Source organism: Oncorhynchus gorbuscha, linkage group LG21 (genome assembly GCF_021184085.1).
Source record: "Oncorhynchus gorbuscha isolate QuinsamMale2020 ecotype Even-year linkage group LG21, OgorEven_v1.0, whole genome shotgun sequence".
NCBI lineage: Eukaryota > Metazoa > Chordata > Actinopteri > Salmoniformes > Salmonidae > Oncorhynchus > Oncorhynchus gorbuscha.
In genome coordinates this window covers 25,234,209-25,262,108 of record NC_060193.1, presented here as the reverse complement: position 1 = coordinate 25,262,108, position 27,900 = coordinate 25,234,209, and the positions used below count along the sequence as shown (strand labels likewise).

The window sequence follows — 27,900 nt, the reverse complement described above, 5'->3', positions numbered from 1 at the left end:
GGAGGAGGAGTCAAAAGAAGAGAAGTCACCTTGCTGAAGACAGTAGCGTACCAACTAATAAAGGAAAACCGTGAAATTTACGTGTTGGAAGAGGCTGCGAAATTATGAATTCTTCGAAAAGGAGTGAAAGTGACTGGCAAGGCCTGGTGAGCGAGGTGAGTGCGCTGCAAAAACACTGTGACAATCGGTTGCGTGAGCCATTAGTGATGCTTAGAATATAGAATTGGGTTGCCATATGGAAAGATAAATTAAATGTCTTCTTCGAGATACGTATTTTGTTACTATTATCTAGCCCATTTGAATAATTATATGGTTGTGTGTGCGCATATTGCCTATCACAGCGTATTTTTTTAACACTAATCCTCCAAATCAAATCAAGCTTTATTTATACAGCACGTTTCAGACATGGAATGCAACACAATGTGATTCAGAAGAAAAAACAAATATAAACAATGAAAATAAAAACTGAAATATTTACTACACAACAGAGATGAGAGGGTAAAAAAATAAAAAAATAACAAGAACTGAATTATTTAAAAGCACCCTAAGGAAAAGCAAAGCTAAAAATGTGTGTTTTAATATCTCTTTTAAAATGTACACAGTTTTGGGCCCCCTCAGGTCCTCTGGCAGGCTATTCTCAGGGGCTTGGGGCATAGTAACTAAAGGCTGCCTCTCCATGCCTCTTGGTCTTAGGCTATGGGATAGATAAAAGGCTAGTTAGTGCCAGAGGACCTGAGGGACCTACTGGGTACATAACCTATATGTGGAAACTCCTTCAAATGAGTGGATTTGGCTATTTCAGCCACAACAGGTGTGTAAAATCGAGCAATCTCAATAGACAAACATTGGCAGTAAAATGGCCTTACTGAAGAGCTCAGTGACTTTCAATGTGGCACCATCATAAGATGCCCCCTTTCAAATAAGTCAGTTCGTCAAATATCTGCCGTGCTAGAGCTGCCCCAGTCAACTGTAAGTGCTGTTATTGTCAAGTGGAAACATCTATAAGCAACAACGACTCAGCTGTGAAGTGGTAGGCCACACAAACTGACAGAACGGGACCGCCAATTGATAAAAATTGTCTGTCCTCGGTTGTAACACTCATTGCCTCTGGAAGCAATGTCAGCACAATACTTGTTAGTCGGGAGCTTCATGAAGTGGGTTTCCATGGCCGAGCAGCCACACACAAGCCTAAGAACACCACGCGCAATGCCAAGCGTTGGCTGGGGTGGTGTAAAGCTCATCACCATTGGACTTTGGAGCAGTGGAAATGCATTCTCTGGAGTGATGAATCACGTTACACCATCTGGCAGTCCGACGGTCGAATCTGGGTTTGGCGGATGCAAGGAGAACGCTACCTGCCCGAATGCGTAGTGCCAACTGTGAAGTTTGGTGGAGGAGGAATAAATGTCTGGTGCTGTTTTTCATGGTTTGGGCTGGCCCCTTAGTTCCAGTGAAGGGAAATCTTAATGCTACAGCATACAATGACATTCTAGATAATTCTATGCTTCCAACATTGTGGCAACAGATTGACAAAGGCCTTTTCCTGTTTTAGCATGTCATTGCCCCCCCAGTGCACAAAGCGAGGTCCATAGAGAAATGGTTTGAGATCCGTGTGGAAGATCTTGACTGGCCTGCACAGAGTCCTGAACTCAACCCCATCGAACACCTTTGGGATGAATTGGAACGGTGACTGCGTGCCAGGTCTAATCACCCTACATCAGTAATTCTCTTGTGGCTGAATGGAAGCAAGTCCCCGCAACAATCTTCCAACATCTAGTGGAAAGCCTTTCCAGAAGAGTGGAGGCTGTTATAGTAGCAAAGGCGGGACCAACTCCATATTAATGCCCATGTTTTTGGAATGAGATGATCGACGAGCAGGTGTCTATATACTTTTGGTCATGTAGTCTAACTAACTTAAAAGCATGTCTGACATTTATTGGTGTGCACAATCATAGATTGATTTTAGATCGATTTGATTCTAAAACTGACAGGCAGCCATTGCAGAGACCTTAAAACCGATGAATTGTGCGCTCTCCGTCTGGTCTCGGTCAACACCTGTGCTGCAGCATTCTGTTTGTTTTGCAGTTGACCAATGGCTTTCTTGGGTAGACCAGACGAGAGCATTACAATAGTCAAGCCTGCTTGTAATAAAATCATGGATGAGTCTCTCTATATCAGCATGAGAGAGAAACGGCAGCACATTGGCAATGTTCCTCGGGCGGTAAAAAAAGCTAATTTGGTCTCATTCCTAATGTGTGATTTGAAATTGAGTTCAGAATCTGAAATAACACCTAGGTTTTTTTTACCTGGGATTTTATCTTTATTGCCTGTGAATTAAAATGTGTGGCAGTATTCTTGCTGTGCTTTGGCCCCAACAATAAGTACCTTGCTCTTGTCTTGATTTAGCTAGACGAAGTTGTGCGCCATGATATTTAAATAACTAATACAGTCTAATAATTTCTGTGGAGCTAAAATACTTGGACACCGAAATGTGAAGTTGTGTATCGTTTGCGTAGCAGTGAGAATCAATGCTGACCTTTTTGATAACACTGCCAAGGGAGTGTGTGTGTGCGCGTGTGTGCGTGCGCGTGCGCGCGTGTACTGAACAGTACCGGAACGAAAATCGAACCTTGTGGAAAGCCACATGTGATATCTATTTTCTCTGTCATCACCCTTTGTGAACATAACTCAAACTCTTGACCGGTTAAATTGGTCCTAAACCAATTTAGAACTGGACTGGAGAGGCCAGAAGGACATCATGGTCAATAGGCAGCACTTAAATCCAAGAGTACAAGGACAGAGAGCTGTTTGGACTCTGTTGGCTCCAAGATCATTTACCACTTTAACTAAGGCTGTCTCTGTGCTGTGGTGGGCCCGAAAACCAGATTGGAATAAAAAACATTTTTAAAGAATTGAGTTAGTTGGCACTTAAAGTAATTAAGCTGTTTGAAAACTAATTTCTCCAGAATTTTGCTTAAGAATGGAGGGTTGGGCCTCCCGGCAGTGGTCTAGGGCACTGCATCGCAGCGCTAGCTGTGCCACCAGAGACTCTGGGTTCGCGCCCAGGTTCTGTCGCAGCCGGCCACGACCGGGACATCCGTGGGGTGACTCATAATTGGCCTAGCGTCGTCCGGGTTAGGGAGGGTTTGGCCAGTAGGGATATCCTTGTCTCATCACGCACCAGTGACTCCTGTGGCGGGCCGGGCGCAGTGCACGTTAACCAAGGTCGCCAGGTGCATGGTGTTTCCTCCGACACATTGGTGCGGCTGGCTTCCGGGTTGGATGCGTGCTGTGTTAAGAAGCAGTGCTGCTTGGTTGGGTTGTGTTTCTGAGGACGTATGGCTTTCAACCTTCGTCTCTCCCGAGCCTGTACGGGAGTTGTAGCGATGAGACAAGATAGTAACTACTAACAATTGGATACCACAAAAAGGGGGTACAATTAAAAATACATTTTAAAATATATATTTTTAAAATAAAGAATGGAGGGTTGGAGATTGGCCTAAAATTGCTGAGAGCTGAATAATCTAGATTAATTTTCTTCAGAAGAGTGTCACCATAGCAGTTTTTTGTGCAGTGGGGAAAGTGCCTGTGAATTGTGAATGATTTTAACAATAGCTTGCACTTCTTCAAATATGCATTTCAAATCTGTTTTGAAGGTGGTTGGAATAGGATCGAGAAGGCAGGTAGAATGCTTAAATTGTGATGTCACTTTCCTGAGCTTGCCTGTGTCAACCAGGGAAAATATATCCATAGTGCCTTTGCGTGGTAGGCTAGGGCACATATCATCAAACTTCTCATTAGGTCTTGCTTGTCTGATAACAAACATTAGGCTGGGTATCTTATGCTGGGAACTCCTCACATTTAGATGTGGAGGAAAGTTCACATAGGTTTGCGGGTGCAGGATTTGGTCGACGAGCCCGTCTGCCATTTCTAATTGCCTCATTCATGGGTTTTTCTTTATTTTTACTATTTTCTACAATGTAGAAAAATAGTGAAGACATCAAAACTATGAAATAACACATGGAATCATGTACAGTTGTAGTCGGAAATGTACATACTCTTAGATTGGAGTCATTAAAACTTGTTTTTCAACCACTCCACAAATTTCTTGTTAACAAACTATAGTTTTGGCAAGTCTGTTAGAACATCTACTTTATGCATGTCACAAGTAATTTTTCAACAATTGTTAACAGACAGATTATTTCACTTATAATTCACTGTATTACTCACTATCATAATTCCAGTGGGTCAGAAGTTTACATCCACTAAATTGACTGTGCCTTTAAACAGCTTGGAAAATTACAGAAAATGATGTCATGGCTTTAGAAGCTTCTGATAGGCTAATTGACATGCTTGGTCGCAAATGGGTCTTCCAAATGGACAATGACCACAAGCATGCTTCCAAAGTTGTTGCAAAATTGCTTAAGGACAACAAAGTCAAGGTATTGGAGTGGCCATCACACAGTCCTTACCTCAATCCTATAGAAAATTTGTGGGCAGAACTGAAAAAGCGTGTGTGAGCAAGGAGGCCTACAAACCTGACTCCAAAACACCAGCTCTGTCAGGAGGAATGGGCCAAAATTCACCCAACTTATTGTGGGAAGCTTGTGGAAGGCTACCCGACACGTTTGACCCAAGTTAAACAATTTAAAGGCAACGCTACTAAATACTAATTTAGTGTATGCAAACTTCTGACCCACTGGGAATGTGATAAAATAAAAAAAGCTGAAATAAATATTTTTCTCTACTATTATTCTGACATTTCACATTCTTAAAATAAAGTGGTGATCCTAAATGACCTACGACAGGTATTTTTACGAGGATTAAATGTCAGGAATTGTGAATAACTGTTTAAATGTTTTTGGCTAAGGTGTATGTAAACTTCCGACTTCAACTGTAGTAGCCACCCTTCGCCTTGATAGCTTTGTACACTCTTGGCATTCTCTCAACCAGCTTCACCTGGAATGCTTTTCCAACATATGCTGAGCACTTCTTGGCTGCTTTTCCATCACACTGCGGACTGACTTCCAAACCTCATTCCAAACCATCTCAATTGGGTTTGGGAAGGGGGATTTTCGGAGGCCAGGTCATCTGATGCAGCACTCCATCACTCTCCTTCTTGGTCAAATAGCCCTTACACAGCCTGGAGGTGTGTTTGGTCATTATCCTGTTGTAAAACAATTGAGTCCCACTATGGTGTATTGCTACAGAATGATGTGGTAGCCATGCGGGTTAAGTGTGCCTTGAATTCTAAATAAATCACTGACAATGTCACCAGCAAAGCACCATCACACCACCACCTCAATGCTTCATGGTGGGAACCACACATGTAGAGATCATCCGTTCCCCTACTCACCCATCAGTCCAAAACGAACGTTAAAAACAATATTGTGACGAAACATGCAAACCATGAATACAGGTTGGTTGTTTAGCAACAACAATGAGGTTTGTGTAGAATGTTGACAACCTTTAAGCTATATTCGGTCTACAATGTTTATTGAAAACATAAATACATTTGCACAATGACCACTTGTCTCTCAAATACATTGATGGTTAGGCTAGCTAGTGAATTTGACACATATTATATATCATATATCCACATATCCACCCTCTCCGAGTTGGGCATCTCTGGCGCGGCCCACGCTTGGATTGCGTCCTACCTGACTGGTCGCTCCTACCAGGTGGCGTGGCGAGAATCTGTCTCCTCATCTCACCACTGGTGTCCCCCAAGGCCCTCTCCTATTCTCGCTATACACCAAGTCACTTGGCTCTGTCATAACCTCACATGGTCTCTCCTATCATTGCTATGCAGACAACACAATTAATCTTCTCCTTTCCCCCTTCTGATGACCAGGTGGCGAATCGCATCTCTGCATGTCTAGCAGACATATCAGTGTGGATGACGGATCACCATCTCAAGCTGAACTTCGGCAAGACGGAGCTGCTCTTGCTCCCGGAAGGACTGCCCGTTCCATGATCTCGCCATCACGGTTGACAACTCCATTGTGTCCTCCTCCCAGAGTGCTAAGAACCTTGGCGTGATCCTGGACAACACCCTGTCGTTCTCAACTAACATCAAGGCGGTGGCCCGTTCCTGTAGGTTCATGCTCTACAACATCCGCAGAATGCCTCACACAGGAAGCGGCGCAGGTCCTAATCCAGGCACTTGTCATCTCCCGTCTGGATTACTGCAACTCGCTGTTGGCTGGGCTCCCTGCCTGTGCCATTAAACCCCTACAACTCATCCAGAACGAAGTGTTCAACCTTCCCATGTTCTCTCACGTCACCCCGCTCCTCCGCTCTCTCCACTGGCTTCCAGTTGAAGCTCGCATCCGCTACAAGACCATGGTGCTTGCCTACGGAGCTGTGAGGGGAACGGCACCTCAGTACCTCCAGGCTCTGATCAGGCCCTACACCCAAATAAGGGCACTGCGTTCATCCACCTCTGGCCTGCTCGTCTCCCTACCACTGAGGAAGTACAGTTCCCGCTCAGCCCAGTCAAAACTGTTCGCTGCTCTGGCTCCCCAATGGTGGAACAAACTTCCTCACGACGCCAGGACAGCGGAGTCAATCACCACCTTCCGGAGACACCTTTCCACCTCTTTAAGGAATACTTAGGATAGGATAAAGTAATCCTTCTCACCCCCTCCCCCCTTAAAATATTTAGATGCACTATTGTAAAGTGGCTGTTCCACTGGATGTCATAAGGTGAATGCACCAATTTGTAAGTCGCTCTGGATAAGAGCGTCTGCTAAATGACTTAAATGTAAATGTAATATTAGCATTGATATGAAATCAATTTAAAACCACTCAAAACAAGACATGGCATCAATGACAAGATGAAGTCGAAGTTTGAACTACTCCACAGATTATCCATTATATTGACCAGATACTCCAGTGGCTACTTTAATGAAAATAAATGTCTTCAAAAATGGAATGCAGTCGGGAGGAAGCAAGATTAGATGGGACCATTCCAGACAATTAGAGGGCAGATACGTGTGAACAATAGGGACAACGGTTTCCACTAGTTACTACAGCCACAAAGTAAAAATGGACTATATCGTAAAAATGAATGAAAACAACAATTAGCTTTTTGGTCTTAATTCAAGGCTCGGCATAAGGTTAGCGGTGTTGCGGTTCATGTCAATCACATTTTAAGAATGGAAATGGGCAGGGTATACAACTTTGGATGTGGTATCTAGTGACAACCAGCCACGACTCCGATATAAAACTTTTTTTTCAAAGTTGCTGGGATGTCACGTGTCCTACTTATCACTACACTCGTAACAACCTAATCATTATGATGCTTCCATTCGATCAAATAAACCACATGTAGCAAATAAGCTATACAAAATGTGTTAACCAATTTCGACACTCTCTCATTGACCTCATACAAAAACTTGCTTGATGAGTGAATTTATGATAATAAAAAAAATGTAAACATCACCTGCTGGAGGAGACAGATTTTGGGTTCAGTTATCGCTCAAGCTTTGCCTATTCTCTCTGACTACTCCAGGAAGTGACATTGCAGGCTAGCTCAGTGCTGCCCCCTCTTATTGACAAAGAGCTAATTTATTTTTGATCTGAAAATGTGGTTGGACGTTCCGTATGGAGGGTGTAATGCAATTGCGGAGTCTCCAGAGACATGCAGAGGTCAAATTGAGCTCTGTACCGCATAGCCGTGTGCCTCCAATTTTTATAACAGTGCAGAGGGTTCCATAGATCTCTGCATTGACATGATTGGTTGACAGTAGTTGGGGGCGAGAGGTCCTGTATAAACACAAACTCACTTCCTTGAAAATGTCCTTCACAACAGCTCTGCTGAACAGTATGAATGCCCTGACTTCTGCAGAGGCCTTATCACTGTAAATGCAGAGAACAGATTGACCATGCAGCACCTTTAACTCCAGTTGAAGGCCGACCAGGGTACTGCAGGCTGCCATTACCAACACAAGTATCCTTAACTTCTTATGTGTGTGATTTAAACAAAAACAAAAAAGGATTTTCTTTTGGTTTAAGGACATACATCTGGTGTATTAGAAAACAATTATATATATATTCTTTACACAGATTGACCACAACGATGGTGATTTTTCCATTTACTATAATGGGGGATCATGTTTTCTGCAAACAATGCCTGCAGTACCGCAGTCTGACTTTTACTTCTGTGGCTTCAATGAGAGGGGGCAGTCGTTATCCCGTGGGTTAGAATTTGAAAATGGCTCGATTGTTAATAATAATCAGCAATAACCTGTAATCTCCTACCCATTATTGGGCTTCAGAATGAGCACACACTCAATGTTTGCACAAAAAGTGTACCAATCACACAGTCATCCCTTGTACCACACCAAGTATGATGGCTGAGGGAACACAGTTAGTCCATTCATTGAGAAGGCTGTGTCGTGTCCTTACTGTGGATATTACACTTTGCTACTACTGGTTATCACTTCTTTATCCTTTGCATAATTGAGTGCCTGTTATCATGACAACCTGTATGTGGGGGGGAAGGTTCCACATGAATATTCCAGTGTTTCTTATCTTCACACAATGCATATTGTGCATAGCCAACTGTGTATTCTTCCATCAGTGCTGAACTAGCAGCCACACTGGTGATACTGTAAGTCAAGTTACAGGTGATTTACCTATTACTGTTAGCTGACAAGTGTTACTGTATATGAGATGTGAGATGTACATTTACAATAAAAAACATTTAATCAGGAAGTTCTATCTGCGCAAACTCCAGATTATACATTTTTTGCACCTGTTTTCTCCCCAATTTTGTGATATCCAATTGGTAGTTAGTGTTGTCCCGTACAGACTCAGGAGAGGCAAAGGTCGAGGGACATGCGTCCTCCGAAACACAACCCTGCCAAGCCGCACTGCTTCTTGACACTCTGCTCTCTTAACTCGGAGGAAACCCTGTCCAATTGGTGACCGCAGTCAGCGTGCATGCGCCCGGCCCGCCACAAGGAGTCCCTTCCCTAACCCGGATGACGCTGGGCCAATTGTGCGCCGCCTCATGGGTCTCCTGTTTGTGGCCGGCTACAACAGTCTGGGATTGAACCTGGGTCTGTAGTGATGTCTCTAGCACTGCGATGCATTGCCTTCGACAGCTGCGCCACTCGGGAGGCCGCAAACACTTTTTTACTTGGTGCTATAAGGTTCTATCTGCAAAACACAGTGCATTCGGAAAGTATTCAGACCCCGTGACTTTTTTCACATTTTGTTACGTTACAGACTTATTCTAAAAATGATACAATTATTTTTCTCCCTCATTAATTTACACACAATATCCCAACACGACAGTGAAAACGGGTTGCTAGATATTTCACAAAATCAGAAATACCTTATTTTACTTAAGTTTGCTATAAGCCACAATTGAGCTCATGTGCATCCTGTTTCCATTGATAATCCTTGATGTTTCTACAACTTGATTGGAGACCACCTGTGGTAAATTCAATTGATTGGACATGATTTGGAAAGGTACACACCTGTCTATATAAGGCCCCACAGTTGACAGTGCATGTCAGGAAAAAAAATGAGCCATGAGGTCAAAATAATTGTTCATGGCGCACCAAGACAGGATTGTGTCGAGGCACAGCTCGGGGGAAGGGTACCAATACATTTATGTAGCGTTGAAGGTCCCAAAGAACACTGTAGCCTCCATCATTCTTAAATGGAAGAAGTTTGAATCCACCAAGACTCTTCCTAGAACTGTCTGCCTGGCCAAACTGAGAAATCAGAGAAGGGTATTGGTCAGGGAGGTGAACAAGAACCCGATGGTCACTCTGACAGAGCTCCAGAGTTCCTCCAGTGCCTTTAAAGCCCTTTTAACATCTGCCGTGGTGACAGTGCTATACAGAAACCAAGCCTAAAACCTCAAACTGCAAGCAATGCAGAAGCACGGTGACTAGAAAAATGATAATCACTGTGGTTGTAAAGCGATGCAACAGGTCAGCAATGTCAGTTGGCTTTTCATAGCCGAGCATTCAGAGTTAGACAGAGCGAACACAGGAGGTCCGGGACCTTCCAGAAGGACAACCATTCTGCAGCACTCCACCAATCAGGCCTTTATGGTAGAGTGGCCAGACGAAAACCACTCCTCTGTAAAAGGCACATGGCAGCCCGCTTGGAGTTTGCTAAAGGACTCTTAGACCATGAGAAACAAGATTCTCTGGTCTGATGAAACCAAGATTGAACTCTGGTCTGAATGCCAAGCATAATGTCTGGAAGAAACCTGGCACCATCCCTACGGTGCAGCATCATGCTGTCAGGATGTTTTTCAGGGACTGGGAGACCAATCAGGATTAAGGGAAAGATGAACGGAGCAAAGTACAGAGAGATCCTTGATGAAAACCTGCTCCATAGTGCTCAGGATCTCAGACTGGGGCCAAGGTTCACCTTCCTACAGGACAACGACCCTAAGCAGATGGCCAAAACAACGCAGGAGTGGCTTCGGGACAGGTGTCTGAATGTCCTTGAGTGGCCCAGCCAGAGGCCGGACTTGAACCCGATCAAACATCTCTGGAGAGAACTGGAAATAGCTGTGCAGCAACGCTCCCCATCCAACCTGACAGAGCTTGAGAGGCTCTGCAGAGAAGAATGGGAGAAACTCCCCTAATACAGGTTTGCCAAGCTTGTAGCGTCATACCCAAGTTTTTTCGAGGCTGTAATCTTGCTGCCAAAGGTGCTTCAACAAAGTACTGAGTCAAGGGTATGAATACTTATGTAAATGTTTTTATTTTATCAAACATTTTCAAAAATGTGTTAAGTTTTTTTGCTTTGTCGTTATGGGGTTTTGTGTGTAGATTGAATAAAGCTGTAATGTAACAAAGTGGGAAGAAATCAAGGGGTCTGAATATTTTCCAAATGCACTGTACTTGTATGTAAGGTGATATACTTATTGAATCACGAAAGCGGAAGACGTCACAACAGTTCTGAGATCTGGGACTTGGAAAAATACTCAATCTCAAAACTATGCATTTTGCAGATAGAACAGTATAGTCTCAAGTCCTTTATTTTTAATATCATAGGTTCTGGTCCTCTTTTGTAATTACTTAGAATTGATTTTTTTATAACCTTTTCTTAAGAAAGCTCTTTATGGTAAAAACCCAAACAAATAAATGCAGGTGCTTTAGAGCACGTTTAAGGCCCTTAGAGGCATTGCTGTTTTTTGTCTTGTTCTATATCAATACGAAAAGCTCCATGGACGAGGTATTTCACTAAAATTACTAACTTACATTTTTATTGATAACTAGCAAGTTGTTTACTGACTTTGGATGTCAGAGACCAGATATTATGTCAGTTTACTCATCCAGAGCTAAACTTGAACAATGTTGCTAGTTATCCAATATTGCTTTAACAAATGTGTGATGAACATTAATTTGATCATGTGATTAGAAAGATGAAAGGGTGTTGTCTTTATTCATTAAATGTCTGGAGTTTTATTTAAATAGTTGTAACTTTCTAGGCCAGATAAAACGTTTTGGCTGAACCATTTCAGAGCCATACGGTTCTGTCTGCGATTGCACCCCCCAAAATGTCTTTAGGATTTTGATGCTCTGCACTTTGGGTACCTTTTTTAAGGTTAGGACTTTGATGTGTTGTGAAAGAAGAATTCGCTACAAAACAGTTCTGGGATGTGAACTTTAATGCTGACTATCTCAGAACAATGCTTTGCGCAGATATAACCTTTTTATAGTCCCAAGGCCTTGAACTGTCAGTATACTGTGTATGCAAAAGTGATGAGGTTAATTGGGAAGTCGTACCATGGTTGTAACTGTTTAGTTTCCTCATTTTATTTTTCCTGTTAAAATAACTTAATGAAAGGGCCTTGATAGTTTTTCACCATGTTATTTTCATCTTTCAAAGCTTTGAATCAGATTAAATGAAAGCTATTCAACACTTGGTGCAAAGCCCACACTTTCTGAAATACTAACCTGTCCTTACACTTTTTATAACAATGGGAGCAATAGTTTTTTTCCTTTGACATCCGAACATGCAACTTGAGCATCCACAGTAGGAACTGGTGTTAATTCCCATTCCGTACCCTCCCCGATATTGTTTCTTAGTTCCTGGTGTGTAAGCGTAAACTAGACAGCAAGAAGGAGGCCCTCCTGATCCTGTCCAAAGAGCTGGACACCTGTCAACAGGAGAGAGACCAGTATAAGCTGATGGCCAACCAGCTGCGAGAACACCACCAAGGACTCAAGAAAAAGTACAGGGAGCTCATTGTGAGTCTGTCTATATGTCTATTTATGTTCAGAAATCTTTATCTGTAGTGATAATCTGTCCAAATGACGACTTTGACTTTGTTTAATGGTTTCTAAAAAGTGTTTTATGGACCTGGAAAATCAGTGACCCATGAATGTTTGTTTAAATAGAGCTTAGTATTTTGAGGGAAAAGCAATGGGACCACTTCATGCTCTGATTCACCTTACAGTTACATTTTCTATTTCTTTCAGGATGGAGATCCTTCTTTACCACCTGAAAAACGCAACCAGGTAAATTAAGCTGTCTCTATGCCCATGCTACAGTTGAAGTCGGAAGTTTACATACACCTTAGCCAAATACATTTAAACTCAGTTTTTCACAATTCCTGACATTTAATCCAAGTAAAAATGTATTGTTTTAGGTCAGTTAGGATCACCACTTTATTTTAACAGTGTGAAATGTTAGAATAATAATAGTTATTTATTTGAGCTTTTATATATTTTCATTACATTCAATTAGTATTTGGTAGCATTGTCTTTAAATTGTTTAACCTGGGTCAAACGTTTCGGGTAGCCTTCCACAAGCTTCCCACAATAAGTTGGGTGAATTTTGGCCCATTCCTCCTGACAGAGCTGGTGTAACTGAGTCAGATTTGTAGGCCTCCTTGCTCGAACACACTTTTTCAGTTCTGCCCACAAGTGTTCTATAGGATTGAGGTCAGGGCTTTGTGATGGCCACTCCAATACCTTGACTTTGTTGTCCTTAAGCCATTTTGCCACAACTTTGGAAGTATGCATGTGGTCATTGTCCATTTGGAAGACCCAATTGTGACCAAGCTTTAACTTCCTGACTGATGTCTTGAGATGTTGCTTCAATATATCCACGTAATTTTCCTGCCTCATGATGCCATCTATTTTGCACCAGGCCCACCTGCAGCAAAGCACCCCCACAACATGATGCTGCCACCCTAGTGCTTCACGGTTGGGATGGTGTTCTTCAGCTTGCAATCCTCCCCCTTTTTCCTACAAACATAACGATGGGCATTATGGCCAAACAGTTAAATTGTTGTGTCATCAGACCAGAGGAAATTTCTCCAAAATGTATGATCTTTGTCCCCGTGTGCAGTTGCAAACTGTAGTCTGGCTTTTTTATGGCGGTTTTGGAGCAGTGGCTTCTTCCTTGCTGAGCGCCCTTTCGGGTTGTGTCGATATAGAACTTGTTTTACTGTGGATATAGATACTTTTGTACCTGTTCCTCCAGCATCTTCAAGGTCTTTTGCTGTTGTTCTGGGATTGATTTGCACTTTTCTCACCAAAGTACGTTCATCTCTACCAGACAGAATGCGTCTCCTTCCTGAGCGGTATGACTGCTGCATGGTCCCATGGTGTTTATACACTGCTCAAAAAAATAAAGGGAAGACTTAAACAACACAATGTAACTCCAAGTCAATCACACTTCTGTGAAATCAAATTGTCCACTTAGGAAGCAACACTGATTGACAATACATTTCACATGCTGTTGTGCAAATGGAATAGACAACAGGTGGAAATTATAGGCAATTAGCAAGACATCCCCCAATAAAGGAGTGGTTCTGCAGGTGGGGACCACAGACCACTTCTCAGTTCCTATGCTTCCTGACTGATGTCTTGGTCACTTTTGAATGCTGGCGGTGCTTTCATTCTAGTGGTAGCATGAGACTGAGTCTACAACCCACACAAGTGGCTCAGGTAGTGCAGCTCATCCAGGATGGCACATCAATGCGAGCTGTGGCAAGAAGGTTTGCTGTGTCTGTCAGCGTAGTGTCCAGAGCATGGAGGCGCTACCAGGAGACAGACCAGTACATCAGGAGACGTGGAGGAAGTCGTAGGAGCCCTGCAAAATGACCTCCAGCAGGCCACAAATGTGCATGTGTCTGCTCAAACGGTCAGAAACAGACTCCATGAGGGTGGTATGAGGGCCCGACGTCCACAGGTGGGGGTTGTGCTTACAGCCCAACACCGTGCAGGACGTTTGGCATTTGCCAGAGAACACCAAGATTGGCAAATTCGCCACTGGCGCCCTGTGCTCTTCACAGATGAAAGCAGGTTCACACTGAGCACGTGACAGAGTCTGGGAGACGCCGTGGAGAATGTTCTGCTGCCTGCAACATCCTCCAGCATGACCGGTTTGGCAGTGGGTCAGTCATGGTTTGGGGTGGCATTTCTTTGGGGGGCCGCACAACCCTCCATGTGCTTCCCAGAGGTAGCCTGACTGCCATTAGGCACCGAGATGAGATCCTCAGACCCTTTGTGAGACCATATGGTCTGGGTTCCTCCTAATGCAAGACAATGCTAGACCTCATGTGGCTGGAGTGTGTCAGCAGTTCCTGCAAGAGGAAGACATTGATGCTATGGACTGGCCTTCCAGTTTCCCAGACCTGAATCCAATTGAGCACATCTGGGACATCATGTCTCGCTCCATCCACCACAGACTGTCCAGGAGTTGGCGGATGCTTTAGTCCAGGTCTGGGAGGAGATCCCTCAGAAGATCATCCGCCACCTCATCAGGAGCATGCCCAGGCGTTGTAGGGAGGTCATAAAGGCATGTGGCCACACACACTACTGAGCCTCATTTGGACTTGTTTTAAGGACAAAGTTGGATCAGCCTGTAGTGTGGTTTTCCACTTTAATTTTGTGTGTGACTCCAAATCCAGACCTCCATGGGTTGATAAATTTCAGTTCCATTTATAATTTTTGTGGGACTTTGTTGTCAGCACATTCAAACTCAGTAAAGAAAAAAGTATTTAATAAGAATATTTCATTCATTCAGATCTAGGATGTGTTATTTTAGTGTTCCCTTTATTTTTTTGAGTGTACTTGCGTACTATTGTTTGTACAGATGAACGTGGTACCTTCAGGCATTTTGAATTTGCTCCCAAGGATGAACCAGACTTGTGGAGGTCTACAATTTTTTTCTGAGGTCTTGGCTGATTTTCTTTTGATTTTCCCATGATGTCAAGCAAAGAGGCACTGAGTTTGAAGGTAGGCCTTGAAATACATCCACGGGTACACCTCCAATTGACTCAAATGATGTCAATTAGCCTATCCGGAGCTTCTAAAGACGGACATTTCCAAGCTGTTTAAAGGCACAGTCAACTTAGTGTATGTCAACTTCTGACCCACTGGAATTGTGATACAGTGAATTATATTTGAAATTATCTGTCTGTAAACAATTGTGTCAAGCACAAAGTAGATGTCCTAACTGACTTGCCAAAACTATAGTTTGTTAACAAGAAATTTGTTTGGAGTGGTTGAAAAATGAGTTTAATGACTCCAAACTAAGTGCATGTAAACTTCTGACTTAAACTGTATATCCCTCAAAACTGTTACACATGTTATAATTTTATCACAATGTTTATATGATGGACAACACTCTCTGAAGCTTTCCCAGTTTGATTTGATCCTGTACTTTCAATCTCCAACCTTGTGTGTCTGAGGGGTTGAGTACAGCAGAAGACATTTATGTCTCGTATGAATTAAAGAAAAGCATTCTTCTATTTCTCTGACCTCTCCCCAGGTGAACTTGGCTCAGCTGCTGAGAAACGCAAGGGAGCGAGGGAAACAGCTAGTCGAGGAGGTGAAGGAGCTGAATCAGAGACTGGCAGAGGCCCAGGGGGATAACAAGGTAGGGCGTCAAACACACACACACACACACACACACACACACACACACACACACACACACACACACACACACACACAAACCTACATCTCTCATACTAACTCAGTGAATCTGTTCCTCTGTTTGACCCGTCTCTCCCTGGTCCACAGCTGCTGAGGATGACAATCACTAGACAGAGGCTGGGGGATGAGGAGGTGGGGGCACGCCACTTTCCCGCCCATGAGAGAGAAGACCTGGTCCACCAACTGGAGAAGGCAGGGCTACAGGTGGGAAGGGATCTTGTCCAATGGGAATGCTCTTTTTCTATGGTACATCGTGCCCTAATGAACACGACCCAGTGCCTCTCCTTCTTCAGCACTTTCAGAATAGTGCAAAAAATGGAAGATAGGAGACAACCGTTCTTTGTTTCGCTCGCTTTCTCGCTGTTTCTCTCGCCCACTGTCTCTCTCTGTGTGTTCAGATGGAGGAGCTGGAGAACAGTGTTAAGGCACTGACTGATGAGCTGGACGACGTTAAGGCAGAGCGTGGCGTGTTCAGCGAGAAGGCTGAGCGCCTCAACCTGGAGCTCAACCATATCCTGGGTGGCCACGAGACCCGGATCATTGATGTGGATGCCCTCTGTATGGAGAACAGGTGAGGGGTGGACTCTTCTCTGCTAGTATTACATTTACAGTTGAGTAATTTAGCAGAAGCTCCTATTAAGAGTAACTTACAGTCAGTGCATTCAATTAAGGTAGGTAAAAAAACGACATGCCACACAATGTTCAACACAATTAAATACCCCCCAATGTATATTGGGCTATGCACGCACAATTTATTTTTACTCCTGTACACCATAGAAGGAGAAATTTTCATACACTGTGAGGTTGGCACTATTTCAATGTCTTCCTATTCCAGATAGGCATAGGGTGTCCTGTGTGTGTTTCTAGATGAAGAATTGTTGTTTGCTGCTGCTATTTCTTCTTCTTTTGCCCGGAAAGATTAATCTAAAGCTTTTTTTCCCCCTCTGTCAGGTATTTACATGAGCGGTTCAACCAAGTCCAAGAGGAGGTGAACTTGCTGAAGTCTAACATCATGAAATACAAGGTAGAGGGGTGTCTATCTGTGAGAGTGTGCTCAATACCCGCATTGCAGTAACGAGTAACTTTTTTACCATCAGTTAGACTCTCCTCACGTTTAGATACTTCAGAATAAGGTGTGTGTGTGTGTGTGTGTGTGTGTGCGTGCAGTAAACAAAGGCGCTGTGTCAACATTGCATTGCAATTACATTGAATTCTAGCCAGTGTCTCTTGACAGTCCCAAAGAGGGTTAGAGATGACAGCTGATAAAGGTGGGTGTATTTGTTTTTGCAGACTGCGTTGGAGAGGAGGAAGAGCTTTAAATTGTCTGGGAAGTCCAACAGCAGTGCTCTAACAGGAGTCCTCTCTGCCAGACAAGGTACACCACCATCGCATACAGATGCGTCCAGCAACCACATGGCAGGTCCCAATTCCGACTGGCAGCTCCGTTGTGAGTAAGATAAGAATGCTGGTCAGAGCAGCTGATCCGAGAAGAGCAGTTAGGAACTTTCTAAGTGATCTCCTCTGTCATTGAATCTAGGTAATGCATAGCCCAGGGACGCATAAGAGTAGAAGATGTGAACTAGCTAGCTAGTGAGTGCAAGCCCACTGCAATGATTGAACCTTCCCTGAGATTTGAAGGATCTATTCTAGAACCTGTATTGCAGCGTGGCAGTGTGAGTTGCATTACATTATTTACTTGAAGAAATCAAGCTACGGTAGCACCCAGACGTGTAGAAACTATTTTCGGCTCTTGTAAAAGCCTATCATATTTATTCTACACCACCAGGGTTCCAGTTCTAGATTTAAAAAAAATAAGTACCTGTAATGCCCATTCTGTCTTAAGTAGACATTATTTCTTCATTAGAGTTATGTTAGTCTCCAGTGCCTAACTTTTGAAACACCTGAGACTCGCCCTAATTTGTATTCAGAGTTCTGGCAGAGATGCAAAGCTTAGGTCTTGATTGACAGTTCTCGGCAGAGCCAGCACAGTAGGGCAGCAGTTCAAGCTAGAGGAAGCAGGGAGGTAACCTATTGTACAGACTGCTGTTTCTATCGCTCTGTCACTCTTTCACTCACTCTCTCTCTCGCTTTTTTTTTCTTTCTTTATCCCTCATCTACCCTGTGTGTCGCTCCTGTCTATATACTGTTTCTCTCCTATTTTTGTCTGTCTTGCTATCTGTTTTCATCTCCCTCCTCGCTCTGTTTCACTTATGTCCTCCCCTTTCTTCCCCCCTCGTACTCTCTCTATTCCCTTCTCTCCCTCCCTGTATTTTTTATTTTTTCCTTCTCAACGACTTACTCCTCTTCCCCCTTTATGCCCCCTTCTTTACCCCTTTTCCTGATTTATATTCTCTCTCTGTCTCTGCAGTGCAGGAGTTGTTGTCTGAGGAGCAGGGCTGCAGTCTCCCGGCCACGCCCCAGTCCATCTCTGACCTAAAGTCCCTAGCCACGGCCCTGCTGGAGACCATCCATGAGAAGAACCTGGTCATTCAGCACCAGAGACACACCAACCGGTATATGCACTGGCACACACATTTCTACAGTACACACAGGCCTATACACACACACACACACACACAGTCCACACATTCCCTTTCTTATTCTTTCATATCCTTTATTTACGTCTTGGTGTGCTTTGTCTCCATTGACCTTTACCCATATTAAGTTCATAAACCTTGCCACACAATGTTCTCCACTCCTACTAGTCAAACAGTGGAGACACACTTAGTTTACAGTCTGGCCGCTGGGCCATAAGGGACCTTGTGACTCACCCTCCAGTTTACCTTCTCCACACAGGATTCTGGGGAATAGAGTTGCTGAGCTGGAGAGGAAGTTGAAGACATTAGAGGTGTCCGGCTTGTGGAGTCTTCCAGGTTAGTTACAGTAACGTTGTTCAAACGCATTGACATGAGTGTAAATCCTAGACAGTGGGGTTTTAGTTGGGTGAATAATACTAGATCTTGCAGCTAAATAACACTACAGAGAACAAAGCACCACACCATTAGCAAACACACTGTCCACCAACATTTATTTGCAAATATCTGGTTAATGCTAGCTCCAATGGGACTGTATGATGAAATGTTACCCAGCTTTACCTACTGAGAATTTCGTTATTGACACTTCAATTTACCAATGAACTAACCAATTGGTGGTGGAGTCCAATGAAATGCTGTGTTATTAACTGGGTATCTCCTCCCTGGCTGCGGCTGCCTACAGGCCTGACCTACCACGTTTCTCTGGGAATAGGGAGTATGTGTTCTGTATATACTGCCCTTCTTAGCCCATGCTTTCCATTGTCATGCCACCTTGGCATCCTCCCAAAAACTACCATCTCATATCCATCGCCCTAATGCTACCTCCATTCTAGCCCAAGGCCACTCCTTGTGCATTCATGTCACCTGTTGGGATCTTCTCACCTGCTGTACGTAGTCACTTACGGCTTAACCTCGGAACCCAGAGCTAAATCACACTTGCACAATGGCCACCTACTCAGTTTGGTTACTCGATTCATAACATTTGTGTTAAGTCTCTCCTGAGAGACTACTTACTGCTCTGTTTATCAGTATAAAAGGTGAGTCCGTCTTTTGTATGTATTTGAATGTCGGTACAACTACAGGTAGGTTACCTAGCGGTTAGAGCGTTGGGCCAGTAACCGAGAGGTTGCTACACTGAACACCAATATAAAAGCAACATGCAACAATTTCATACATGAACTGTAACTCAGTCAAATCTAAGGAAATCAGTGAATTGAAATAAGTTCATTAGGCCCAAGCTACGGATTTCACATGTCTGGGAATACAGATATCCATCTGTTGGTCACAGATGCCTAAAAAAAAAAAAAAAGGCAGGTGCGTGGATCAGAAACCAGTCAGTATCTGGTGTGACCGCCATTTGCCTCATGCAGCGCGACACATCTCCTTCACATAGTTGATCAGGCTGTTGATTGTGGCCTGTGGAATGTTGTCCCACTCCTCATCAACGGCTATGCGAAGTTGCTGGATATTGGCGAGAACTGTAACACGCTGTCGTACACGGCGATCCAGAGCATCCCAAACTAGCTCAATAGGTATAACCTGTCTGGTGAGTATGCAGGCTATGGAAGAACTGGGACATTTTCAGCATCCAGGAATTGTGTACAGATCCTTGTGACATGGGGCCATACATTATCATGCTGAGACATGAGGTGATGGCAGCGGATCGCATAACATGGCATAACAATGGGCCTCAGGATCTCGGCACGATATCTCTGTGCATTCAAATTGCCATTGATAAAATGCAATAGTGTTCATTGTCTGTAGCTTATGCCTGCCCATACCATAACCCCACTGCCACCATGGGGCAACGCTGTTCTCAATGTTGACATGGAACCACTCGACCACACGACGCCATACACGCTGTCTGCCATCTGCCCGATACAGTTGAAACCGGAATTCATCCGTGAAGAGCACACTTCTCCGGCGCGCCAGTGGCCATCGAAGGTGAGCATTTGCCTACTGAAGTTTGTTACGACGCTAAACGGCAGTCAGGTCAAGACCCTGGTGAGGACGACGAGCATGCTGATGCGCTTCCCTGATGGTGCTAATGACAGTTTGTGCTAGAAATTATTTGGTTGTGCAAACCCACAGTTTCATCAGCTGTCCGGGTGTTTGGTCTCAGAAGATCCCTCAGGTGAAGAAGCCGGATGTGGAGGTCCTGGGATGGCGTGGTCTGGTTGTGAGGCTGTTTGGACGTACTGCCAAATTCTCTTAAACGGTGTTGGCTTCAGCTTATGGTAATTAACATAAAATTCTCTGGCAACATGCCGATTGCCCGATCCCTCAATATTGAGACATCTGTGGCATTGTGTTGTGTGACACAACTGCAAATTTTTTTAGAGTGGCCCTTTGTCCCCAGCGCAAGGTGCACCTGTGTAATGATCATGCTGTTTAATCAGCTTCTTGATATGCCACACCTGTCTGGTGGCTGGATTATCTTGGCAAAGGAGAAATTCTGACTAACAGCGTTAAACAAATGTGTGCACCACATTTGCGAGAAATAAGCTTTTGTGCGTATGGAACATTTCTGGGATCTTATCAGCTCATGAAACATGGGACCAACACTTAACATGTTGCATTTTATATTTATATAATTCTAATCCTCGTGCCGACAAGGTGAGAAATCTGTCACTCTGCACTTAACCAGGGTCGCCGTAAATAATGGCTGATCCCTGGCCGTGACCCCACTCTCTGATGTTTCGGGGGGGGGTTGGGATATGCAAAAAAAAACGCATTTCCATTTCACACCTCACACTTGTATAGGTTACTCACTTGTACATGCAGTGAAACATGACAAATATATGTGTTCCAAAACTACTGGTTAATGAGTGACATGTAATTTGGGGAGATTGATGCTGTCACATAAGAGTCCTGCGAAATGGGCAATTCCTACTGCTTTCAAATACTGAAATAGACTAACTTTTTAAGCGTATGATTTAGTAAATATCTGAACTAGTTTAACAGCTTCCCTCAATCTAATGGAAAGAACAGCAAATGTACAATGCACAGACATGCCAGTCAGACGTTGAGATTATAGAAGAGTTTCTCCAGTGTGCACCAGAGGGGGGTGTTGTGCTGTGTTTAAAGTGCATTGGTGGGATTTAGGTGGCGAGCTGTAGCTCGATGAAGCTCGCCTGTCATGAGACTGTCATTCTCCCGCCATAAAACTGACAAGCATCCATTACTGAAAATGATTGCCCACATTACAAACACATTTAGGGGAATGTGCTGTTATTAGGGGATTTGTAGACGAGGCCCAAAGTGCCTCATGACTCTGTCCACCACAATCGGCGTAGGGCAGAGGGAGAGGGCGAGATGGAGATTGAGAGAGAGAGTGGCCTTGTCAAGATGGACAGTCACGACGGGGCGAAAAAAAAACAGAGGGGCCGATTTGGGGGCAGGCCCCGAGTCAAAACATTGGACACGCCATGCGTTGCTGTTCCCGAACGACAAGTTAAAAGGGAGAGTAAAAAAACAAAAGCGACTCACTCAAATAGACTTGTGATTTACTCGACAACCCAAACCCCCCCTGGGAGTGATACCCTGTTCAATGAGCGCTGGAATACACGCAGACTGAAAGCCTGTCTGGGCGCATCAGCCACACTCAATAGCAAACGGGGTGAGACTCTCATATACAGTAGCCTACTACACTGGAGAAGAAGATGCATTGTGCAATGCCCTGATAGATAGACATGTCATTACCCAGGTATTTTTAAACAAAGATTTCTCTATTTTCTCTCCCAAACTCTCCCAAACTCTTCCCTGTCGTTGTTGCCACCTCTCCGCGGATCAACATCCACGAGGTCGCGGGCTGGCATCTCACAAAGGCGGTGTATTGGGTGTGACAGACCTGTCTCGTTGTCAAAATAAGAGATGGGTGACCCCCCCCCCCGAGACTGGTGTAGGGACTAGAGAAGCTGGGTACCAGAGAGATGTCCGAAGTCTGTTTTGGATGAGGGAGATAGGCCTACAGTATGGGGTGTTATCGTTTGGGTGTCAGTGTAAAGGTAGAAGCAGTAGTTTTATTCGTGGAGGTAGTACTTCCTTTGGTACCTCTACTATCTTTGTTTTAGCATGTATGTAGGATATGTTTTGGCAGAAATCGGCTTCAGGATGAATGCCTTCATGCATGCATATGTGCGTGCGAGTTGGGATGTCTGTCTCTTAGTGTGTGTGCAGTTATTAATGTGTGTGTGTGTGTGTGTGTGTGCACGCACGTCTGTGAGAGGAGGAATGGACGGATGGATGGGCAGCTGTCAGGAGGGTATAAACCCACTCCTCCATACCTCCTCCTGAGCACGGCGTGGGCTGAAACCTGCTGCGTTCAGCCCAGGCCCTGCTCTGCATACATAATCACCACTTTAATACTGGCTTTAAAAAGCAGCCTGAGAAACTCAAGTCACCAAAGGCCCTCTCAACTCCGAACGAGCAAGGCTCTCAGCCTGTATGAGGGCTAGCGCCTAGATGAAAGTTTGAAGTATTACTTAGCCTTGCCATTGCATGTATCCCAACGGGCATTTATTTAAGACAAATATGCTAATGTGTGAAATGAGGTGTACAGAAACTTAAGTTGCAGAGTCCTTTTTCATAAACAGCTTTCGAGGAAAGTAAAAGGGGGAACTTCGCAGGACAATCAAAGTACGGTGTGCATCCAGTGCCATAGATTGACGTGAAGAGGAATTGACCCCAACCCCTGGTGTGCTATAGAAAAGATGAGCAGTGCCCTGCGTTCATAACACAAGTGCTTGTGCCATTCATGTTTGACAGTCAACATGTTTCACATGCTGACATCCACGTTTAGCATTCATCTGCTTTTGTTTATGTTTTAATGTTTTAGTTCCTAATTCACACTTGAGTGACCCTAGTTTGTGTCGAGGGTGTTTGTGCTTGCGTGGGTATGTGTGTGATGTCTGGTATACGGTGCACGGTCCCCTGTGAGTAGCATATGGCGTCAGCCCAGGAGGCGTGCAGCCATCACTAATGAAGACTGATGACAGGGAACTGCAGCCACTTCCTGTGAGCACAGTTTTGTGTGTGTGTGTGTGTGTGTGTGTGTGTGTGTGTGTGTGTGTGTGTGTGTGTGTGTGTGTGTGTGTGTGTGTGTGTGTGTGTGTGTGTGTGTGTGTGTGTGTGTGTGTGTGTGTGTGTGTGTGTGTGTGTGTGTGTGCGCGCATTTGGATGAATATGACTTTATCTGTGTGAAGGAGCACGCGCAGTCCTTACCTGCTTACACACGCACCTTTTTTGAAAACCACCCTCATGTTTTTAGCATCTGTGTCTGTTGGGTGTTTTTTATTTTCTGACTGGGTGGGGGAAAACTTCCCCAGAAGGTAACTCTTGTTCCCCTGTGGGTTTGTTGGGTTAACAGGGGGACGAGACAACATTATGCTGAGCGAGAGCCAGCGACCTGAGCTCCTATCGCCCAGCATCACGCCGTGCCCACCTCCGCCCCAAACGCACGCAGCAACGCAGCCACCTAAAGGTGAGTGTGTAATTGTGTGTAACTGGGCTTCGCCGTTCGTTAAACGTCACCCTCGGGCAGCGGCTAAAACGCTGTAATTAGCTCCATCCCCTCTCCCCACACACCCTTCATTTTGCGCCCAGTCCCCTTTCCCGCCTCTCCTCCAACGCTGGCCTCTCATTGGTGCTGATGGCTAAGTACCTGATGCTCCTCAAATGCCATGGCATTTTGGAAATGTGAGCACAATTCTCGCCCGCTGACATTCAAAAAGTTGGTGTGTTTTTGGGAAGGGGGGGGCCCTATAAATATGGATGCTGGCATGAATTTTCTTTCCCTCTCTTTTGTGGGGGCAAGTGTTCTCTGTGGTCTGTCTTCAACCTTTTTGACTGAACATTCACAAATATGGGTCAGTAATCCGCGGAATGGGAGAAATATTTTGGAGAGGAAGCAGAATTTAGGGGCGTCGCTATTTTTGGCCCTTTGCCGTGGAAGTGCTTGAGTCACAAGTTATTGAAATAACTTTTGTCGATTGACACAGCCCCCAACTCCAAAGAGAAGTAGGGGTGGCTAGTTATTTAATCCTGTAATGACATCTTAATTCTCTGTTCAATTTGAAATGGAGGATGGAACAATCAACTCTTTACAGGTGCTCAGAGTAATGTGGTGTGGAGTTGTTTTGAATGTCCGTAACGTTCACACTGCATATTCACTCACGTAACTTGGTTGATTTTTACATAGCTTACGCTCCACATACACCCAGGCTGGTTGGATATAGCATGTGGATTAAGGACCCACAGGAATTTGGTTGGGTCACCACTGTCTTTTGACCACTATCCATCATTACTGCAACATGCAAATATCAGCAGACTGCGTCCCCTAGCACTGAACACGTTGGTGTTTTTGAACTGCTGATCTAGGATCAGCCCCCTCTGTCCATATGCGCTTGTTCATTATGATCTGAAATGCTAAACTGATCCTAGATCAGTACTCTTACTCTGAGGCGCATTATGAAACTGGCCCTGATAGGACTGTTAAGGTACTGTATATGTGGAAGGAAAAGCTCAACCTAGTTTACCAATGGGCTTTGGGGAACTTTTGTTCCAGTCCTGCTCTAACACACCTGATTTAAAACTCGACTATGCTTCAGCTGCTTATCAAAACCTTGATTAGCTGAACCAGCTGTGTTATAGCAGATTAGGAGGAAAAGCCTGGACACGCAGAAGCTCTCCGGGAGGACAGTTTAGCACTAGGTAGAGTTAAGAGGGTGTTACAGCTTCATTATAACTACCCTCTCACAATGAACTCTTCTCCTCTCTCCCAATGTGACTAGACGACAGAATGGGAGCATCGTCGTGGGAACGGGCCACAGCTGGCGGTGACTTTGGCGCAGATGGCGTCGGCGGGGAGGGCGCACCCGAGCCCAGTGACGGGGCGGAGGCTAACTGCATCTGCCTGAGTGACAGGCGGGGAGTGGAGATTGTGACGCTGTCGGAGGAGCAGGCTGCCGCGGAGCTGGAAGAGGGGCAGAGTCCCGTGGAGGAGGAGGGGCATGAGGTGAAAGTGGACGAGGAGCTGGGCTCCACAGTGGAGGAGGGAGAGGAGGCGGCCCTGGCGCTTGACGCCCCACCCTTAGAGGCGGAGTCAGACTTGGGTAACCTCCCACAGCTGCCTGTAAGGCAAGCTACCATAGATGACACCCTTGAGGTGGGTCATTTGACCTGCCATGATCAAGCAGTGAAGCCTACAGGACTCCCTAACACAGAAGATGCCTCTAAGCCAGCTTCCATATTCAAGACCCCAGACTGGGGTGGCACAGATGGGTGGGACCTGCACTGTCAATCAGGACAGAGTGACAGTTGCCATAGCGACAATCATTGAAAAGTGATGTTTGATGATGTAGACCAACCACCCCCCCCCCCTTTTGTGCTCCCAGCCATAGAATGGATAGAGAGAACGCTTTCTCAGCCTCCCATTGACAGTCAGTGCCTGAAGTGTACTTTGCATCTAGATAGTGTTGTTGCTCTGAAAAGAGCAGACAATCTTGAAATCAATCCACTTGCAAGTCTAATGTCCTACAGGAGTAATTTAGCAAAGAAAATAGCAAAGATGGCAAAGTCCCCCCGCAAACTGCCTCCATGGTAGGATAATCCCAGCTGTTTGCTTCCTGTTTATTCCTACGGGTTGCTAGTTAAATGAGAGCTGTTTTATTTTTTTTCTGTTGCCCACATACAGGAGCCATTGTGAGTTAGTGTGATGAATGTATTAGATTTGCATGGAAATCTGTGAAGAACACTGTTCGAGAGTTTAATGTATTTGTATTATCGCAGCTTTATGTATATAGATTATAGTTACAGTCACTAATCAATTATGGAGCCGTTTTCTTATTCTGTTTCTAATGGAAAAGTAGATGTTGGCTTGTGACTGCATGTGCCTTATACACTGGAATATTTCATTTTACATGTTCAAATCCTTCTGAATGTCATATCTTGCAGTGTCACATGTCTAACTTGTTGCATAGGAGCACAGACGTATAATCAATATGAGCCTCACTGCTGCCTGAGGAATGTCAATGTCCTTGTTTTCACAACCAACTGCTTGTCATGGTTGTCTACTCTTATAAAGCTTTGTTTACCAGCTGCATAACCACACACACACACAGTCTTACTACACTTTTGTAAATAAACACATTGACTAATTTTGTCACACAAAGTTTCATGTACTTGCCCCAGAATTCTGACACACACACGGACACACACACACTTACAGCCAAAGTCCAGGCCCTGCTAAGGTATTCAGATTCAGTTTTTCCCACATTCAGGTGGCAGCTGGCCTCCAAGCAAACGGCATCAAAGCCAGAATCCATGAAGTGCTTATTCTGCAGAAGGCTGCTTGCTATTTTTACTCTTTGACACAAAATAGGAGGAAGGAAAAAAAATCTAGAATCCCGGGAAGCCGTGGTGTGTTCGCAGTACGCACACACTCACACACACTCACACAGCCAGAGTAGGCCCGCTGCCAGCCAGCTTATTTGGCATATTGGCGAGGCGTTTCGAGGAATCTGATGACTTTATAAAGCAGATGGGATTTGCTGCTAATGAAATTGTGAAACGACGTGGTGCCTTGGGCTTTAGCGAAATGCCTAACCTGCGTGCCAATTCACCACGATAAGGGGGTTCCTCATCCTCCGGTATCTTGCCTAATTTGACTTTAATGTCTATGTGAAATTTAACTACTCAAAGGGGTAAACAGTAGAACTACAAATGTGTTATTTTCTGAGCAGTGGCGTGGAGCTGGTAGTTGTCGTTTTGTAGAAGTGAGACTGTAACCTAGGTTACAATGCGTGACCTGCCCTGTACTAGTCAACCAAAACTGACTGCCGCTCAGAGAGCCCTGGGCATTGAAGAAGTGAGCAATTTCAGCTGCTCTCGCTGGGTTGCTCAAGTTGTGACATGGATTGAAGTTGACAATTCCCTTTTCTGCCCCCCCCCCCTGCACCGATCCCTGATGGTCTGTCACAGCCTGCCGCTTGCACTGTGGGAAGTCAGAATCCTCCCGTGTCTCACTACCAGTATACTTTATATTCTCTTAGAGGAATTTCTATTCTCATTTGCAAAGGAAAGTAGCTATGCTCATTGTTTAACTCTTCAGGTCTGTACAACAAATTGCATTAAGACTCATGAGATATGGCTTGACTTTATTATCCAATTCCTTTGTATCAGACGTGACATTCCAATATCTTAAGCAGAGGTGGCCAACCTTTCCTGGCGAGCTATTGGGTGTGGAGGCCTTTGCTCCAGCCCTGCTCTAACACATCAGTGAATCAATGTCCTGCAGTTGAACCGAATGTGTTAGAGCATGACTGGTGCAAAAGTCTGCACACACAATAGCTCTCCAGAAGGAGGCTTAACTATCCATGATTTAGAAGAATAAAAAACACAAATATAAAAAATATATAATTATTAAAGACAAT

General features: G+C 44.5%; 1 protein-coding gene across 2 annotated transcripts; it reads left to right on the top strand.

The window, feature by feature from the left end:
- The first annotated feature begins 15 nt into the window (after window positions 1-15).
- On the top strand, window positions 16-27,900 carry LOC124008740 (coiled-coil domain-containing protein 149-like). 2 transcript variants are annotated; one of them, XM_046320263.1, is made up of 12 exons: window positions 16-155; window positions 12,072-12,233; window positions 12,465-12,503; window positions 15,769-15,876; window positions 16,023-16,139; window positions 16,334-16,506; window positions 16,887-16,959; window positions 17,226-17,382; window positions 18,304-18,448; window positions 18,732-18,808; window positions 23,838-23,951; window positions 25,261-27,900. In XM_046320263.1, exons 1-12 carry the CDS (start codon window positions 105-107, stop codon window positions 25,806-25,808), a joined length of 1,764 nt encoding a protein of 587 aa, XP_046176219.1. In that variant the 5' UTR covers window positions 16-104; the 3' UTR covers window positions 25,809-27,900. The 2 variants fall into 2 exon arrangements, with proteins under 2 accessions (XP_046176219.1, XP_046176220.1); XM_046320264.1 differs by having other exon boundaries at window positions 17,226-17,310; window positions 25,261-27,898.

What these genes read in the sequence shown, in the direction of transcription:
- LOC124008740 (XM_046320263.1), top strand. Translation starts at nt 105, where the DNA reads ATGAATTCTTCGAAAAGGAGTGAAAGTGACTGGCAAGGCCTGGTGAGC. An exon ending in CACCTGAAAAACGCAACCAG is followed by an intron (nt 12,504 to 15,768) that starts GTAAATTAAGCT and finishes ACCTCTCCCCAG; the next exon opens with GTGAACTTGGCTCAGCTGCT. An exon ending in CTAACATCATGAAATACAAG is followed by an intron (nt 16,960 to 17,225) that starts GTAGAGGGGTGT and finishes TTGTTTTTGCAG; the next exon opens with ACTGCGTTGGAGAGGAGGAA.